At 51.0% G+C, this 16,812-nt stretch overlaps 1 protein-coding gene across 2 annotated transcripts in view; it reads right to left on the reverse strand.

Moving 5' to 3' along the window:
• The window catches only part of XYLT1 (xylosyltransferase 1), a 335,332-nt gene that overhangs the window by 184,277 nt on the left and 134,243 nt on the right, over positions 1–16,812 (reverse strand). For both annotated transcript variants that reach the window (XM_074322544.1, XM_074322543.1), the window contains exon 2: positions 7,988–8,026. In XM_074322544.1, the coding sequence (XP_074178645.1) occupies positions 7,988–8,026 (39 nt within the window). The remainder of the gene's footprint in view (positions 1–7,987; positions 8,027–16,812) is intronic.

The raw sequence follows: 16,812 nt of genomic DNA on the forward strand, positions 1-16,812 counted from the left end.
CAATCCAGCCTAAACATCCCAGCCCAGGAACTTCCTTTTTTTTAAGCTCCCAGTGTGCACGGCCCTGCCCTGACGTCCCATGAAGACAGCCTAAGCCTCCAAGATCTCGGGGTGTGGGACACTTATGTCTGTCGCCAGCGGTGCCTCCTCACTGGGCCCCCAGCTTGTACCTCCATGTAAACCTGTGACACTGCCCCATTGCTCAGCGGGCAGCCCCACGGGCTTCTGCCTCAGTACTTGAAATGGGGGCGGGGGGAGGGCTGGAGGGGGTCTCTGTGAGAAGGTGTCATCTGCTGAAAGGGAAACACGTCTCCTCCCCAAGGGCCATCACTCTGCTCACGGCTCCTGACCTGGAATTCACTCCATGGGGACACCTGTTCCCAAGACCACCTGCTCTGGATTGCCGAGTGAGTGATGCCGCTCTCTGTCTCTACCTCTATTGACCTGTAACTATATCGAGAACTACACCTGTATCTGTACCTGTAGCTACATCACACCTGTATCTCTAACTACGTCTTATCTATATTTATACTTACATTCAATTTCTATATCTTATCTATGTTTAGCAGGACATTGTACAGTATATTATGTATATATTATATAGTGTATACAATATACTGTATACATACATTAGATATAGAAATAAGTGAGGTATAGATTATATCTAATGTATAATTGCATCGAATTACATCTAATGTATAATGTATATATAACCTGTATAATGTGTATATACATTACACATACATATATAATTAAGTTATAGATCGAGAACTATGTATCTAATCTCTATAATCTATCTATAATCTGTATCTATATTATAGTTTAGCTACAAAGCAGCACAGGAGACAATGTTTCATTTGCAACCGGGCTCTAATCCAGCCTCTACCACTTACTGACCGTGTAACTTTTAAAAGGAAACATCGTATCTCTGGGCCTCCATTGGCTCATGTGTAAAATGGGGCCAAGATTAGTACTTGCCTCATGGGGCCTAGTTCCTGATAAAAGAAAGCTAAACTGCCAGGTTCAAATCCTGGCTGCTCCACCTGCTAGCTGTTGGACAAGCAGCTTTACTTCTTTGTGCCTCAGTTTCTCATCTGTAAACTGGGGAATGACAGGGATGTCTCCAGTTGGGGACAGCTGTCAAATCTGAAGGAGTGAATCCCCGTAAAGCGCTTACTTCGATGAGTGCCCAGCGCGTCCTGTAAGTGCTTAATGAACGCTAGCTAAAATACTGGACATGGCAACGCGTACAGTTCCCGGACCACAGCGAACACGTATCCCTGCACGTTAGTCATTACTGAGAAGGGCCGGACTTTTCTGTGTTCTCGGGCCAGGGCCAGGCTCAAACCTTCCCTATCTTGGGCAAAGTCGGCTCTCACGAGGAACAGAAAAGAGTGATCTCAACGCTACTTTTCAAAACGGTGTGAGTGGGAACGTGCTGCCTACTTGCGGAATGTCGCCTCCCACTGTCCCTCCTTAGTCACACCGAGGAGAAAGGCACCCAGGACCGCAAACCCTGCCTGAGAACTTTCCACTGTCCGCATCCAGCCTCCCTGCCCAGTGAGCTGTCTCTGCCCAGTCAGTGGGCCAGCTGGTCACCTCCCTAACTCCGCTCCACCCGCCTCCTTACCAGGGATGGTTAAAGACCCAGCAAGTCAGAACCAGAGGAAAAGATCACTGTAGAGGGGTCTGGCCTTGTCCCCAAACCAGCCTTGTCTGCTGCAGAGAGGTTCTGCGCCCCCAAGGAGGCTGGCAGGGGGAAAGCAGATGGGCTGAGAAGCAATTTGGGCTCAGTGTCCTCTCACCAGATGCCGGGTACCATAAGAATTAATGGGCTAGAGACTCAGGTAAGAGCCATTCAGAAGCTCCGTGATTATTCCCCAAACTGCTCTCTATGGAGGAAAAGGTTAATCGAAGCCCAGAGCTGGAAGAGAGGCAAGGAGACAGCAATTGCTTTAATCCCGGGAGTGGGGGGAAGAGATTCAGGAGAAAGACGTTTGCTCCGAGGAGGCGGTGATCTGCCTCCGAAAGAGGAACGGGGAACGGAGTCACTTGCAAGGCCTGCTTCATTGGCTCAGAAGCCTCAGCCAGCCTCTCTCCAAACCCCAGCCGGGTAGCAGGGTTTTTCAGTTGTTTTTTCTTTTTCTTTCTTTCTTTCTTTCTTTTTTTAAACACTGCACATTCTCCGCACTGTTGAGCCATAAATTTCTCAGGAAACCATGTCTGAGAAACGTTTTTCCTTTTACATAAACTGTTGTGCACAAGCTCACACACATTCTGACTCATTCCTCTTCAGGCAAAGCCATTGTCAACAGCGACCTAGAGACTCTGGGGGACGAACGTGTCATGGGGGAGGGACAAATCTGGTATGAACCACAAAGGGTGACATCTGAGCATAAACAAGAGACGCCAAGGAAGGAACAGACCACACTTTTCTATGTAGTCACAATTTTGCAGCTGGGACTGTCTATAAAATAAAGCTGTCCACAGAGCAAATGGGCTTACACCAGGGTTGCCCACCCACCCTTGGCTCGAGTGATATTTGCGGCCGGATACTTCTTTCTTGGGTATTTGTATCCCTGGCCTCTACCCACCAGATGCCAGTAGCACCCTCTCCCACCCCCAAGCTGTGACAATCGAAAACGTCTCCAGACTTTGGCAAGTGTCCCCTGGGGAGGTAAATCTGCCCCCGGGTGAAAGCTACTGGTTTCGATTGAGGCTACAGTTCAACTGAACCCGAGCCAGCCAACAACAAGTATTAACCGGATTTCTCACCTACACCCCCATTATCAGCATGACATTGCTAAGATCTGAAGTTCCCCTGGTCCTGTCAAAACGACTGCCCTGGACGTTAGCCCAAAATGTAAGTGCCTGTTCCTCCCGTCTACCTCCTCAGTCCTTTCCCTTCACCCTTGCGTGACAAGGTAATGCCTTATTCATCTTGATGTTATAATGACACAAAGGCATTGAAGGAGCTCGAAGGAACTAGCACTTTAATTGAGTCTAAGGAAAACTGGCGTAATTTTTATAGGAAGTCAGGTATAATATGCAAACATTTCAGGACTCCGTTGCTGTGGTCTCTTTGCCTGGTTAACTCTTTCTCAACTGCAAGCTCTCGGCTGAAATCTCACCTGCAGAGCTGGAAACGCACCTCCTGAGAGAGACCTCCCGGGAGAACTCCCCGCACCGTGCCCAGTGACTCTCGCTTACAGACACGCGTGGCCTATTTCTGTTCACTGTTACCACCTGAAATTATGAGCATCTTTATTCGTTTGTCAGTTCTCTATCTGACGCCCCCAACCGGAATGGATGGTCTGTGAGCAGGGAACCTTCTGTCTGGTTCACCGCTGTCTCTCCAGCACCTAGCACAAGACCTGGCCTTCTCCTGTTCCCGAAACTGTTTATTGAATAAGCAAATGGATCGATGGATTCACACAGATGGAATTTCTCAAGTATTAATTTCCTTTCACCCGCTACTCGTTTTCCTCATGAGCTCTGTTCACAATCCTTAGGACCCTGGCGTCATAGCTAAATACTACGATGTAACTCCCTCCCCTGAGACCCCGAGTTAGCCGATCAAAGCAATTGAAGCACCAGGTTGGTTGTTGCACGTTGAGCTGTCAGTTTTCCTCCTGATGCCCTTGATCTACAGGCCCTGAGAGGGGTCTCAAGTAAACCAAGGTTTGCTCCCTTCTATGCAGCGCTAACTTCACAAATACCCACATCTTTACTCTCCTGAAGAGTTCCTTTATTAAAACTCCCAGGGTATCTCAGTGTTTGAGTAGAGGCCATAAACTAATTGACAGTGAAGCTATTGGTGGGGGGGAGGGAAGGGGAGGCAGAAAAGCTAAAATTAAATGACGAGAGGCCTTGCCAACTGGAGGGCATTCAGACAGGATAATCCACCTGGGGGATAAATGATAAAGAATCAAATAATGAGCAATGAAATTCATCAAAACACTATCGATGCACAGGGAGCTGTTTCATTTTTGTTGTTTGCAAATAATGTTTCAATGAGGTCCACTGCTTACACCATTTTACCTACAAGTCTGACGGCGCCCTAGCTGCCACAGGATTACTCACTGCAAAGCACGGGATCTGTTTACCTGTACGTCTACCTACTCATCACCTATCTCTTGCTCTACCTATTTATCTAAGTACAAAGCATTGTCTGTCTATCTACCTACTATACCTATCCATCAATCTATCATCGTATCGATCTATTATCTATTATCTCTCTATCATCCATCCATCAATCCGATTCATGTATCCATCCATCCATGTATCTATCTATCCACCCATCCATGTATCTATCTATCCATCCATCCATCCATCCATCCATCCATGTATCCATCCATCCATCCATCCATCCATCCATCCATCCATCCATCCATCCATCCATCCATCCATCCATCCATCCATGTATCCATCCATCCATCCATCCATCCATCCATCCATCCATCCATCCATCCATCCATCCATCCATGTATCCATCCATCCATCCATCCATCCATCCATCCATCCATCCATCCATCCATCCATCCATGTAACCATCCATCCATCCATCCATCCATCCATCCATCCATCCATGCATCTACCTAGCAGTAGACCTTGGGTTGTCCACATGAAGCCCATCCCCCCAGCTCTGCCTGAGCATTGCAAATCTTTCTACTAGTCAAGGCAACCTTATTTTCTGGAAAAATGGGATCGAGTTTGAGAAGATAGATTCTGATGCCACAGGGCCCTGGGTCTGACCCACCAATGCCATATGCTTCCTGTGTGACCTTGGGCAAATTACTTAATCTCTCTGACCCTTCGCTTCCTCATCTGGAAACCAGGTGTCATGAGAATGCCTATGCCATTACGGCATTCTAGGATTCAATGGGAGAAGCCAGTTCTCAGCAAATGGCAAACGTCAACGAGAGCAAGGAATCATGATAATGCCACCAAGCCGATAACAATGCAAATGCAAACTCCTTTCAGACTTTTTTCCCTTTCTAGGTCACCTGGTTCCCTTGTCAGCACCATCTGGAGACCTGGGAAGCTTTCACCACTGCAAGTCAGGGCTTTCTCGGTACACCCCATGGGCTGCCTGCTGACGGCAAAGGTGACATCACGGATTGCCACCTTTTCCTCATTCCAGTCACCTGGCCATTAAGCAGAGAGTCCCGCAGATGCCAACAGAGGCAAACCTCTGCTGTGCGGATGGAAAGAGCATCAGAGACGAGCTCAGCAGCCAGCTGGTCCATCTCCCCAACTCAGAACAGCTGCGGGCACAGCGTCACGGAGCACGGGCGGGGGCCGATGCAATGGACACGGGGAGAGGGGATGCACGGAAGGCAGGGCCCCTGGGTGGCCAGCGGTCCCATGAGGGCTGGGCCCTGGGCAAGCAGAGCCACTGACATGTGACGGACAGACATGGCTGGCAGTGAAATCTAAAAGGCAGGCCCACCTGTGGCACCTGTGCCGCAGGATGGAGCAGGTGATGCTGGGGGAAGGAAGGAAACCCGGGCTCAGGGCTCAGAGCACATCTGCCACCCTGCATGGCTGGCCCCTCCACGCTCGGCCACATCTGCCATCCTGCCTTTGCCATATGGGTAATATTTGGGGCACTGCTTCCTGCCAGAAAACCCTTCCCTGCCCCTCTTGTCTGACCTGCCTTCAGGCAGCCAAATAAAATTCCATCGTGAGTCACAGGCTGGGCTCAGGCCCAGCACAAAGGAAGATCTGGCCACAGGCTTGTGCCAACAGTTAAAAGAAAAAAAGCACTTTGGTTGGGTTCCAGTGCCTCTTTAACACGGGAAATCAGCACTCGGGGAAAGATAACAACATCCTAGGGCTCCCCAAAGACCAAGGATCAGATGAGACCGATGTGGTGCTGTGTGGGGACAAACTGAGTCATTTCCCCCGACGGCAGCGCACCAATGTGGAAGCCTGCCTTGTGCCACCGCTGGCCGAGGACGGCTTGGGTCCCTTGGGCTAATGGAAGTAACTCCAAGAGAAGTCACCGGGTAGGAGTGAGCTGTCACACTCACGGCGTGCTGGCCAAAGCCACTGGCACGTGACTGTTCGTTCCCGTAGAGGTTCTCAAGGCTGGTAGGGCGGTTTCCACGTGTGGGGTGCAGCCACTCCACCCCCAGGAGAGGAAGTCTGGCTTCCAGAATTCAGGACAGACTGTTGTTCCGGGGGTATATCCTGAGTCTACTGCGCTTTCCTTGCAGGGAAGGATTCATAATGAAGAAAAGGGCCAGCACTTTTAAGGAGCCCTGGAAGTTCTCCTGTAATCTGTTGGGTGGCCTGGGGAGAGACACGTTTCCCGAAGTGCAGCCCCTGTACGTCGGGGCGTACCTTCAGACGGTTTCAAAGGCTACCCAAAGGACCTTTAAAACTTTTTAAATATTCATTTTAATATTTTGCAAAAAAAAAAAATATATATATATAACTAGCACGTCACACTTGCAATTTCACCAATATCATTATTGCTTGAAACGGCGTTTCTCAACCTCAGCATTACTGGCATTTTAGGCTAATTTCTTCCTGGGCGGCGTCCTGCGCACTGGGGGACATTTAGCAGCATCCACGGTAGATGCCAGGGTAATGCATCCCCCAAGGGGAGGTAACCAAATATGTCTTCAGACACTGTTAAACGTCCTATGGAGGTGGAAGATACCCCGGGCTGGGAACCGTTACCTTAGGACAATTATGCTTCTGAAAGTAAAATAAGCTAATTTAAAGAAAAGCGTATTTTTACGTGACTTAATAAAGCAGCTGCCATTCACCTACAGCAAACAAGGCTGAGGTGATACATGAACAGCAGAAGTTTGGGACCAACCAGCCCAGAGGAGGGACACAGGCAGAGGAGACGGGGTCCTCACCCCCTCAAAGTCCCACCCGACGCTCTTTCCCGCCAGCTCTGTCATCTGGTCATCCCTGAGGCCCACGTAAGTGGGTGTGAGTGCGGAAGAGCACCAAGAAACCCCGAGGAGCCACTGTCCCCACAACATCTGGCCTTTCTGATCACGGAAAGAGGAGTGGGGTGGGTTTGTTCCTTGTGCCCCTTGGGAAGACCAAGGAGGCAGAGGTGCCAGTGAGAGCGTGGGGCCCAGGGAAGAAGGTGGAGAGGGAGAGGGGCAGGCGGTCCTTTCCAGAACGCTCCAGAGCCACTGGGAGCTGCGATTCAACCTTGAAATGTTCCAACAGGTTCGCCTGTCTCTGATGCTCGACAACTGTCCGCCGTGGGTCTCCGGTGCGCCCCGCCTGTCTGCCGCTCTCGTTACTCTCTGACCAACCCACAGAGCTAAGGACACACCCCTGTCAAGTGCAGTCGGAAAGGTAACAGTCCTGTTGGGTGACAGAGCTAACACTCACAAGTACTGATGGCGTCAGAGCCATCATTCCCTGTCATTGTCATCACAACCCTGCACGGTGGGCACTTTCACTGTGGGAATATTCTCGCTGGGAAAGGGAGGTGAAGAGCTTAAAGGACCTCTCGGCGAAGAGGCGAAGAAGACGCAGATCTGGGATTCCACCTGGGTCTCCTGGACTCCGAGGCCCACGCTCAGAGCTGGCACTGCTGCCCTCACTGCCAAGGAGACAAAGTTCTCCAAACCCAAAGGCACGAGAGGACAGCCGCCTCCCGCTGCACGGCTCCCGTCTCCTCTCGCCCTTTCCATTCGTCATCTCACGATTGCGGGGCAGAAGCAAAGGACAGAGGACACCTCTAAAGAAATGGGTATGGTTCTTGCCATGGCGCTTTCAGACACGTGGGTCTGCACAAGCGTGCGTGCACAGACACACACACACACAGAGCCAGTGTGTGCACGCATGCACACATCCCGACAGCGTAGGAAGACAGCTTCAGACGCCCGTCCACGCCGGATTCCTTTCTGAGCCATGGAGCCAAGAGGACACCCAAAGGCTCCCCAAAAAGCTGGTGCAGGAACGTCAGCGCAGAGATAAGTGACAGAGACGAGGGAAAGGTACTGACCTGGGTCTCCAAGGTGATCAGTGGACTTGGGTGTGGGTCCTGTGGGAAGAAAAGAGAAAACACGCGTGAGGGGAGGGCAACTGGAATCTACGGCCCCAGCAGCATTCAGAACGCAGCTAGATCTCGTCTGTGCTTAAGCAACCTTACGGGGGCGGGGCTGCCCAACTCTGTCCCCCCAATTCATGAGATCTCCAATTCCCCCTAACACCCAGATGATTAGGAAGGCTCCAGCGTTTTATTAAGATGGAAAGGGGACACCTGCATGGAAATCATGCACAATGGCAAAGTGTAAAGAACTAAGAAACAAAGCGCCCTTGCTGAACGTCTCAACGCGTGTCCACACCCTCTATGTGAAGGAGATGGGTCCAGAAGAGGGTGAGAAATAAACCTGGAGAAAATAAAGCCCTGATGAGGGGCAAGACCACCAACTTGTGTCTGTCTGATCTGGGAAGGAATGAGACGGAGACAGAGAAGAACTGAACGCCGGGTCTGCAGAGCACATTCCAATGAGCCAGGAAGATCTTTTTCAGGAGAGAGAAGGCCAGAGAAAAGTCCGATTCATTCGCCCTACAAAAGCCAATTGACTGGAAATGCTCGGCGGTCATGTCTCGGGTCATTAAACACGAACTCTTTGGGTGGGAGGCAGGGAGGGTACAGAGGAGGGACGGACGGATGGGGAGGAGGTGGTGGTTTTTAGCAAGAGGTTTCCAAGGAAAACAGGAAACCCGGCGCATAAAGGCTATTTTTGTCCGCACAATGTCGGCTCTGAATTTAACCATCGTGGATTTGAAATTCTGGGAAAGCGACCTCAAGCTGCCTCTGAGAGAGAATGGGCATGGCGTGCAAACGCAGTGGGAAGCTTTGCTTTATCCAAGCAGACGTTCCTATCCAGGCTTTTAGGGAGCCATGCAAATTAGCACCAGCTTACTGCCTGCACGGCGAACAAGGAAGAAGGAATCGTGCGGGGTTTGCCCTCTGAGTCTGACTTCCTCCTCTGGGCATCATATCCTCAGGGTTCCTCCGTGTTGCTGCCTATGGTAAGACTGCCTTCCTTTTAAAGGCTAAACGCTATTGTAGTACATGCTACCACGTTTTCTTCCCTCACCCATCAATGTACATTAAGGTTGTTCCCACACCTGGTGAGAGATCGACTGTGCAACACTGAGCCCATAATCCACAACACATATTGTCACTTAAACCTCTGTTAAGAGGGTAGATCTCATGTTTTCTCGACAGACAGACACACACACACACACACACACACACACACACACACACGAAATACTAAGAAATAAGAACATTTTAAACCCTCCCCACGGGTGAACTGTCACTCACTTCTTGATCACTCTCCTCTGTGGTATCTTTACAACGATGGAAAGTAACTATTGTGATATCTATTTACGACCATTCTGATGGGCCTAAGAGCCCTGAACCCTGGACCATGTTCAGCTCCGGTCCGTTCTGTCTGTTCTTTTAAGGTGAGGGACTCCTGTCCCCCAACTTCAGTTCTGAGTCCAATTCCCGACATTGCTCCGTCGGGACAGCTGTAAGGGAACAGCCAAGAGAACAAACACCTCGCTGTAATTTGCACACTGCACCAGGCACGGACTCTTCCTCCCACCCAGGAAAATACTGAGGGGAACACTTCTCCCCCTCACCCCACATTACCGCCTTGGGGGACGTGGACGATTCTAGAAGGAAACACGGCAGGTCTCTCTCTTCAAACCCTTACTAGCTCCTTCCCAAAGGTGACGGAAGGCCTGGCAGGTGTGACGGGTGAGAACCTCCCTGGGCCACTTTTCTGGAGCCAGCCGGCTCCCTAGTTTAGCCGTCCCTCCGGGAGCCCCTCTAGCCAGCCCGTCACTCACACCCTGGGAGAGGGGACCCTGCACTTCCAGTTTCCTGTGTCAAGCAGGCACACTGGGCAGGGCCACCTGCCTGTGGGAGACAAGGTCACCCTCCTGGTGTGTGACGGGCAGCATGTGTCACGTCTTAGGCGTGCGGCTCAGTGAGCAAGCACCTGCGACGTCTGCTCTTCAGCTCAGAGGAGGCCTGTGTGTGTCTGTCTCTCTCCATTCAGACCCTGCCATCGAGATTTTGACGGGAAGAAGCTGCATCTCAGCCTCCAAAGTTCGCCTCGTTCTGGAAGCCTCGTCCTTGCAAAGCACTGCACTGGGGCGTTTGTTGGGTGTGTGCCCAGACTAATTAAGCTGTACTTCACAGGCCATTTGGCTATTGTTTGGGGCTTATGCTTCGGTGCTCAGAATCCCAACGGGGTGGAGAGGAGAGATTGCCATCCTGAACCCCGAAGAACAACTTCACTGGAAAAGACCTGCCTCGGGAAACCACAGGAAACCTCCGTCAAACCCTGTTGACAAAACCAAGAGCCAGCTCGTGGAGACAGGGATGCACCAGCTCTTTACTTGATGCTCGGAGATCCGAGGCCCCCTGGGTACATGGTCAGGGGTCCGATATTCATTAAAATTAAAAAGCTTCTGGAGGACAAAAGCGCAAAGGCTATCCATTTAGCATGTTAATTACCCAGCCACGAAGATAAAGGACTCACAGTGGCCATGTCATTCCCACTTAGGATTCACTTGCCAACAGAATTCTGCTCCTCGCCCTCGGTGCCCATGTGAAATACCAGACTCTCCCTACAGAGGCGCAGGCCCGAGGGCTCCAGGTAGGAGCGTGTATCTGAGGTCTCTCTCTCAGCAACAGCCTCCTTAATTGGAAAGGCTAACGAAGTGGAACCGGGTCAATGACGCTGTCTGCCTAATCCATCGCCTCTGTCTAAACTGGGACTCCTGGTTTACAGTAGAGTAAATTCCTGTCTGTCAGAGGGAAGACTGCTGAAGGCCAAAGGGGGATTTGCAACGTGCTTGGAGTGCAGGGTGGAGTGCTTCTAGAATCTTAATGTGGGTACCGGGAACCATGGAGCCACGGAAAGCAAGGAAAGCCTTCCCACGGCAGGCATCGCAATGGCTGACTCAGGAGGAACAGGGGAACTAGGCAGAGGGAATTCCTGGCCCTCCTTCGCCACCACACCTGTGGCCACGCCCTCCGGTCACGTGACTTGGGGTGTCTTGGAGGGTGCTTCCTCCTCCCTGACCTCTGGCTTGTCCATCTGACTTGCTTTGTCCAATGGGAGGTTAGCCTATGCGACCTGAGCAGAAGCTTGAAATGCACGTGTGAGACTGACCATGACCTCTTATGCTTTTGCCATCAGCACAAGAAGAACATGTCCCAGGTAGCCTGCTGGCCCACGGAGGATGAGACAGGTGAAGCAGACCTGGACCCAACCTGCAGCTTGAACCCAAGCCCAGCCGGCATCGGCCAACCCTCAGCCAACCTTCAGACACACAGAGCACATACGTTTACTATTTTAAGCCACTGAGTTTTGGGGTGATTTGTTGTACAGGCGGAGCCTCGTGTTACCGTGCTATGCAGATACTGTGTTTTTACGAACCGAAGGTAAGACCGTCCACCAGCAAAAAGATGACGGCTTGCCAAAGGCACTGAGGATGGTTAGCATGTTTTTTAGCTATAAAGTACTTTTTAATTAAGCTATGTGCTTGCTTTTCTAGACATGTTATTGCACATTTACCAGACTACGGGAAAGGTAAACAACTTTTACCTGCACTGGGAAACCACACGATTCGTGTGACTCGCTTTATGGTGATGCGCGCTTTATTGCGGCGATTTGGAACCAAACCCGCAGCATCTGAAGGTCTGCCAGGGGCAACAGCAGCATCACCGTGGCAGCAACTAACCAATACACTTTCCAAAGACTAACCTTCATAAAACCAAAATGTCATCTACTAACACTCCAGCCTTGGCAATGAAATGCTAACATGCTCTCCCTAAGTCTGCAAATACATCCCAGGACCCAGAAATACAGACTAGCTATGACTTATCGAGGACCTACTGTGTGCCAGGCTCTGTGCAAGCTGCACAGCACACCAGGCAAAGGCATACTTGACCATCGGGATCTTCTCCTACCTACGAGTGAGGCGTCAGCCCTCTTTGGCAAACTTATGTAGCTGCCGTTACAGCCGTGTTAGTGGAACCCTCTGGCCCCGAGATCAAGGCAGATTTCATTCCTCCGGTTTATTCTAAACTTTACCCCATATTACTTGACCAAGGTTAAGAACAGCCATGAACACTCCCAGTAATTAGTAACTAACCGAGTAATAACTGATAACTTGTTCCGTTCGGATTGTGTTCCAGGCTTAGCTACTGGCTTAACTGCTATGCGTAATCATTCCATTTACCCCTTGTGACAACCCCGTGAAGTAGATACCACCATCATCCCCATTACAGAGATGGGAAAACTGAGGACCAGGGAGACTGAGTGGCCTGTTCAAGGTTACACAGAGGGTGCTGCAGGCTGGTAGATCCTAGCACCCTGCCCTTGACAGACCTGTGTTCTGTCATTTTCCAGCAGCTCTACCGAGAATGCAGTGCCCCCTGAGACAAAGTGACCTTGGGACCTGGATAATGTCAATCAAAAGAACATTTATAGAAAATGAAAGGTGCCACCTTAACAACGACTGGAACCCTTTTCTGGCATCTATATATTTTTAAAGGTAGTGGATGGACCTGGCTGATGGAAATGAGTGCCTGTGTCATCACTAAACCCAGACACAGCAGGGCACTGTGTGGGGTCAGACCCATCCATCGGCATGTTTTCCGAGTTCCGACACAGCAGCTAGCACTATGCCTGGCAGACACCACGAGGGAACGGAAATGAGCTTAAAGTGACGCTGTGTACACTTCGATTCCCAAAGCCGACTGTTTAAATATCAAATATCAAGTCCACAGGCAGACAACGGGCTCCCACAGCAACACCTCTGCCCCTACAGACACACCCGGGGTGACACTTCAGAAGGCTGGTGCTCTGGTCAGTGACAGAAGCAGGAAGCTGCCACCTCTGGGACACTGGGCCTTACTCTCAGTCACCATCACACCCCAGGTGCCTCGGGAAGGGCAATGAACTCGTCATGGGCTCAGAGGTGGAAAGGAACGAAACACCGCAGCACTCCTGCTGGAGAAATGGGCCCAGCGGGACCTCCAAGTGGACACCGAGTTTGGACGCCAAGCCAGAGACCTGAATGGATGTCATTATTTGCACTATGGGCCTGGCACAGAGCAAAGAAAAAGAAAGATCACCCAGTGGGAGAGCACAAGTTTGGGGTCGGCCCCAGGTCTAAATCATGTGTATCTACTATAATATGTTACTCTGCACGGGCTGCCGTAACCAAAACCCATGGACTCCATGGCTCAGACAACAGAAAACTTATTCTCACAGTTCTGGAGGCTGGAAGTCCAAGTTCAAGGTGCCGGCTGGGTTGTTTCCTCCTTGACGTCTGGCTGGCCACCTTCTCACTGTGTCCTCACACGGTCACCCCTCTGCCCGAGCACCCCCGGTGTCTCTTCGCGGGTCCAAATGCCTCTTCTTGTAAGGACACCGTCAGACTGGATCAGGGTCGGCCCTAACGGCTCACTTTAATTTAGTCGCCTCTTTAAAGGGCCCCATCTCCAAACAGGCCTGTTCCGAGGTCCTGGGGAGGTGGTGACTCAGCAGATGACGTCCACTTAGTCGACTCGACCTTGGGCCAAACGTCTCAGCCTCTGGGAGCTTCACTTTCCTCATTTTACACATTGTAAATAGGGGGGACCCTGCTGGATGTGTCGTAGGGGCCCTTTTCTGCATGTGAAAAGGGGCACTAACGATGATTGCACCAGCTTAACAGGTGTCAACACCGGTTACCTCCTGTTAGCACTGGATGGCCAGTGACAAAACGGGCTGTCGTGAATGTTAAATAAAGCCAGGAATTTAAAATGTCTGGCACACGGTTAAAGGCTCCAAAATAATCCTCCTTGGGTTTGTTTTTTCCAGGCTGATGAAGGCTAAGTAAGACACGTCCCTCCACACCCAGCGCTACTCAACCACAATTCTTCTGAACTGCGAGTTATTACAGACACCAGCTAAACCGATTCATTTGATGGCAGCGAGATGGGTTAGATTTAGCTACTGCGTTCTGAATGCTTACTTTGTGCCAAGCACACGGAATGCCTGCCACCCTGCCAAGGGAGGTATCATGCTCCCCACTTTACAGATCAGATAACCGATGCTCGGCGAGGATAATTTGCTCAAAAACACAGGCCTGACACAGGATGGGGCCAGGATTGGCACTCGGGTGGGCAGGTGGCCAGAAGCGGGTCCTGTAACCAATACCCTGGTGATTCTAAAGCAGGAATGCTGGGCAAGTCTCCAGAGAATCTGCATTTTTATTAAACACCCTTGGGAGAGTCTTATGTATACTGAAGCCCGAGAAGCCTGCACCGTATCACGGCTAATGCAAGAGTGAAAGCATCCAAGGTGACAAAGCCAGCCAGTGAGAAGCCAGGAGCAGGACCCAGACCTCTAGCACCCAGCCAGCCCCCAGGCATCCGATGCACGCATGGCCTCTGGCGCAGACGCTGCCCCCGAGAGTTTCAGTCCGTTTGGGCTGCTCTGGCTGAATACCGCAGCCTGGGGGGCTGAGAAACAACAGAAACTTCTATCTCACAGTTCTAGAGGCTGGAAGGCCAAGAGCGAGGAGCTTCCTGGCTCGAGAGGGCCGTCTTCGTGCTGTGTCCTCACCTGGAGGAAGGGGTGAGGGAGCTTTCCGGGGTCTTTTTCATAAGGGCACAAATTACATTCTCGAGAGCTCTGCCCTTGGGATCCAATCGCCTCTCAAAGGACCCACCTCCTAATACCACCCCATCAGGGGTCGGGATCTCAATGTATGAATTTGGGGGGTCGAAACATCCGGTCCTCAGCGGGGCGCACGTGTTGCCTGCCCCTTCCTGTCTCCCCTCTTGTGCAGTGAAGACAATCCCTCCTGCCCCGCAAAGCGTGTCTCCACCCTCCTCTTTCCAGCCTTCCCTCCTGGGATGCTTAAGCCTTCTCAGCTCCTGCTGACATCTACTCCCCATAGGTGCTCACACAGTGGGGCTTTGTCTCTCTCTCTAGGTGTCCCTGCGGGGACTTCACAGGGACCTTATCTCCTGGTCAGGGGCTCCTGAGACGAAGCACAGCGCACGCATGGAGGGCGGCACTGGGTGATGACGGAGGGATGCCAGCAACACAGAACTGCCCTTGTTCTCAGCGAACGCAGGCCAGGAGCACACAGCACTCGCCTTGTTGGGAAATGCGACCTCACCTTCACATTGGAGGGCTCCAGGGAGCAAACAGACACCCCTCTGGGGGAAGGGGACTCCCACTGCTTTTGGGGCGATGGAGGCAGATACAGGGAGTCTCTTAACACTGGGTGGTTTTTCCCCGCCCTGTCCGTCTGTTTCCCTCTGTCATATTACAAGTTTTAAAAGTTTATGGGGATCTTTGCTCCTTTGCATTCCTGCCACATTTTTTTATCCCAGACCCCAGAACGGAGCAATAAGAATCTCTTGGAGGTGGTTCATCACCCACAGCTTTGGACCACGGCGGGAGAAACCAGACACATGGAAAGTCGGAAATTCTACGGCTTCTGCTTGGTGTGTGTTCTCTGAGTACAAACAGTTACCAACTGTTGTATCTAACACTTCGGCTGTGTGTGCTTGTCTGTGTGTGCTTCGGAGGCTTTGTAACTGTTTACAGAGTACACAGAATACAATTCTCGGAAGGACAAGGTTTGGAGTGTACCTACCTGAAAGATTAGAGGCTCGAGGTAGGAAGTGCTAAGACAGGGCGGCCTGTGGATGATTCATGCTGGGGTGTTTTTGGTTTTTTTTTCTCCTTTTTTTTGGCCTGTAATAATGATGAAATATTTGCAATCGTTGCCAATGTTTGAAAACCAGGTTACTTAACATGCAAGTCCAGATTTCTCACTTCTCTTTTTTAAACGGGGGGAGATCTAGCAACACTGGACGTGTATCCCTGCAAGACAACAAAACTCCCAGCCCAACGGCTGCTGCCTGGGCTGCAAGTAACAGAACTTGTCACCCCCCGGCATTCAAGCGATTTGCCTATAACTGGTTCACAGTGACAAGAACCAGAATAGTAGCTAACATGAAGTTCATACTGAATGCAAGATGTTACTATATGTGGGTGCTAAGAATGATCTCATTTAAGCCTCACGACAATTCTAGGATGTAGGTATGAATAGCCCCATTTTACAGATGGTGAAACTGAGGCTCAAAGAAGCAGCAATGTGCTCAAGATCGTTCGCTTCAGAAGTGGCAGAGCCAGGATTTGGACACTGGCAGCCCAGCTGCTGAAGCTGTATTTGTGGGTCAGTAAGTTACACCGCTTCCTAATGGTGCAAGAGCATCTTAAATCAGAATCCCTACGCCACAGCGCATGGTTCTATGAGCAGCTGGCTCTGGGAAACTGGCACTAGATCCCACGCTCCTCATGAACAGATCTTCCCATTTCCTTGTCCTGAGTCTTCAGATTCATCACTTGTTACGGTAACAACCATCCCCTGTCCCTGCAACGACTGGCTGAGACAGTGTTTCAGAGCGTCCCTCCGTCCTGACATAGAATGGACAAGCCACAATTCTCCTTGGAGAACAATTACCATCACTTTACAGTCTTCTGCTTTCTGCAGCTCAGACGGCATTCCAGACCAGAATCAAGACATTCCATGTGCCAAGGAAAAACACTGAGAAATGCAGCCTCCACCCCACACAGCCAGGCAAGAGGTGCTGGTAGGCCTGTCCGAGGCGCCGTGTTCTGAAGCTGGCGACCACGGCTCCGCTCGGACACAGCCTTCCTGCAGCTGGGAACATAAGCTGCATCTCCAGCTCAGCCCAAGAATTAGCTTTCCACAGGCACA

Source organism: Rhinolophus sinicus, linkage group LG18, assembly GCF_036562045.2.
Source record: "Rhinolophus sinicus isolate RSC01 linkage group LG18, ASM3656204v1, whole genome shotgun sequence".
Taxonomy (NCBI): Eukaryota; Metazoa; Chordata; class Mammalia; order Chiroptera; family Rhinolophidae; genus Rhinolophus; species Rhinolophus sinicus.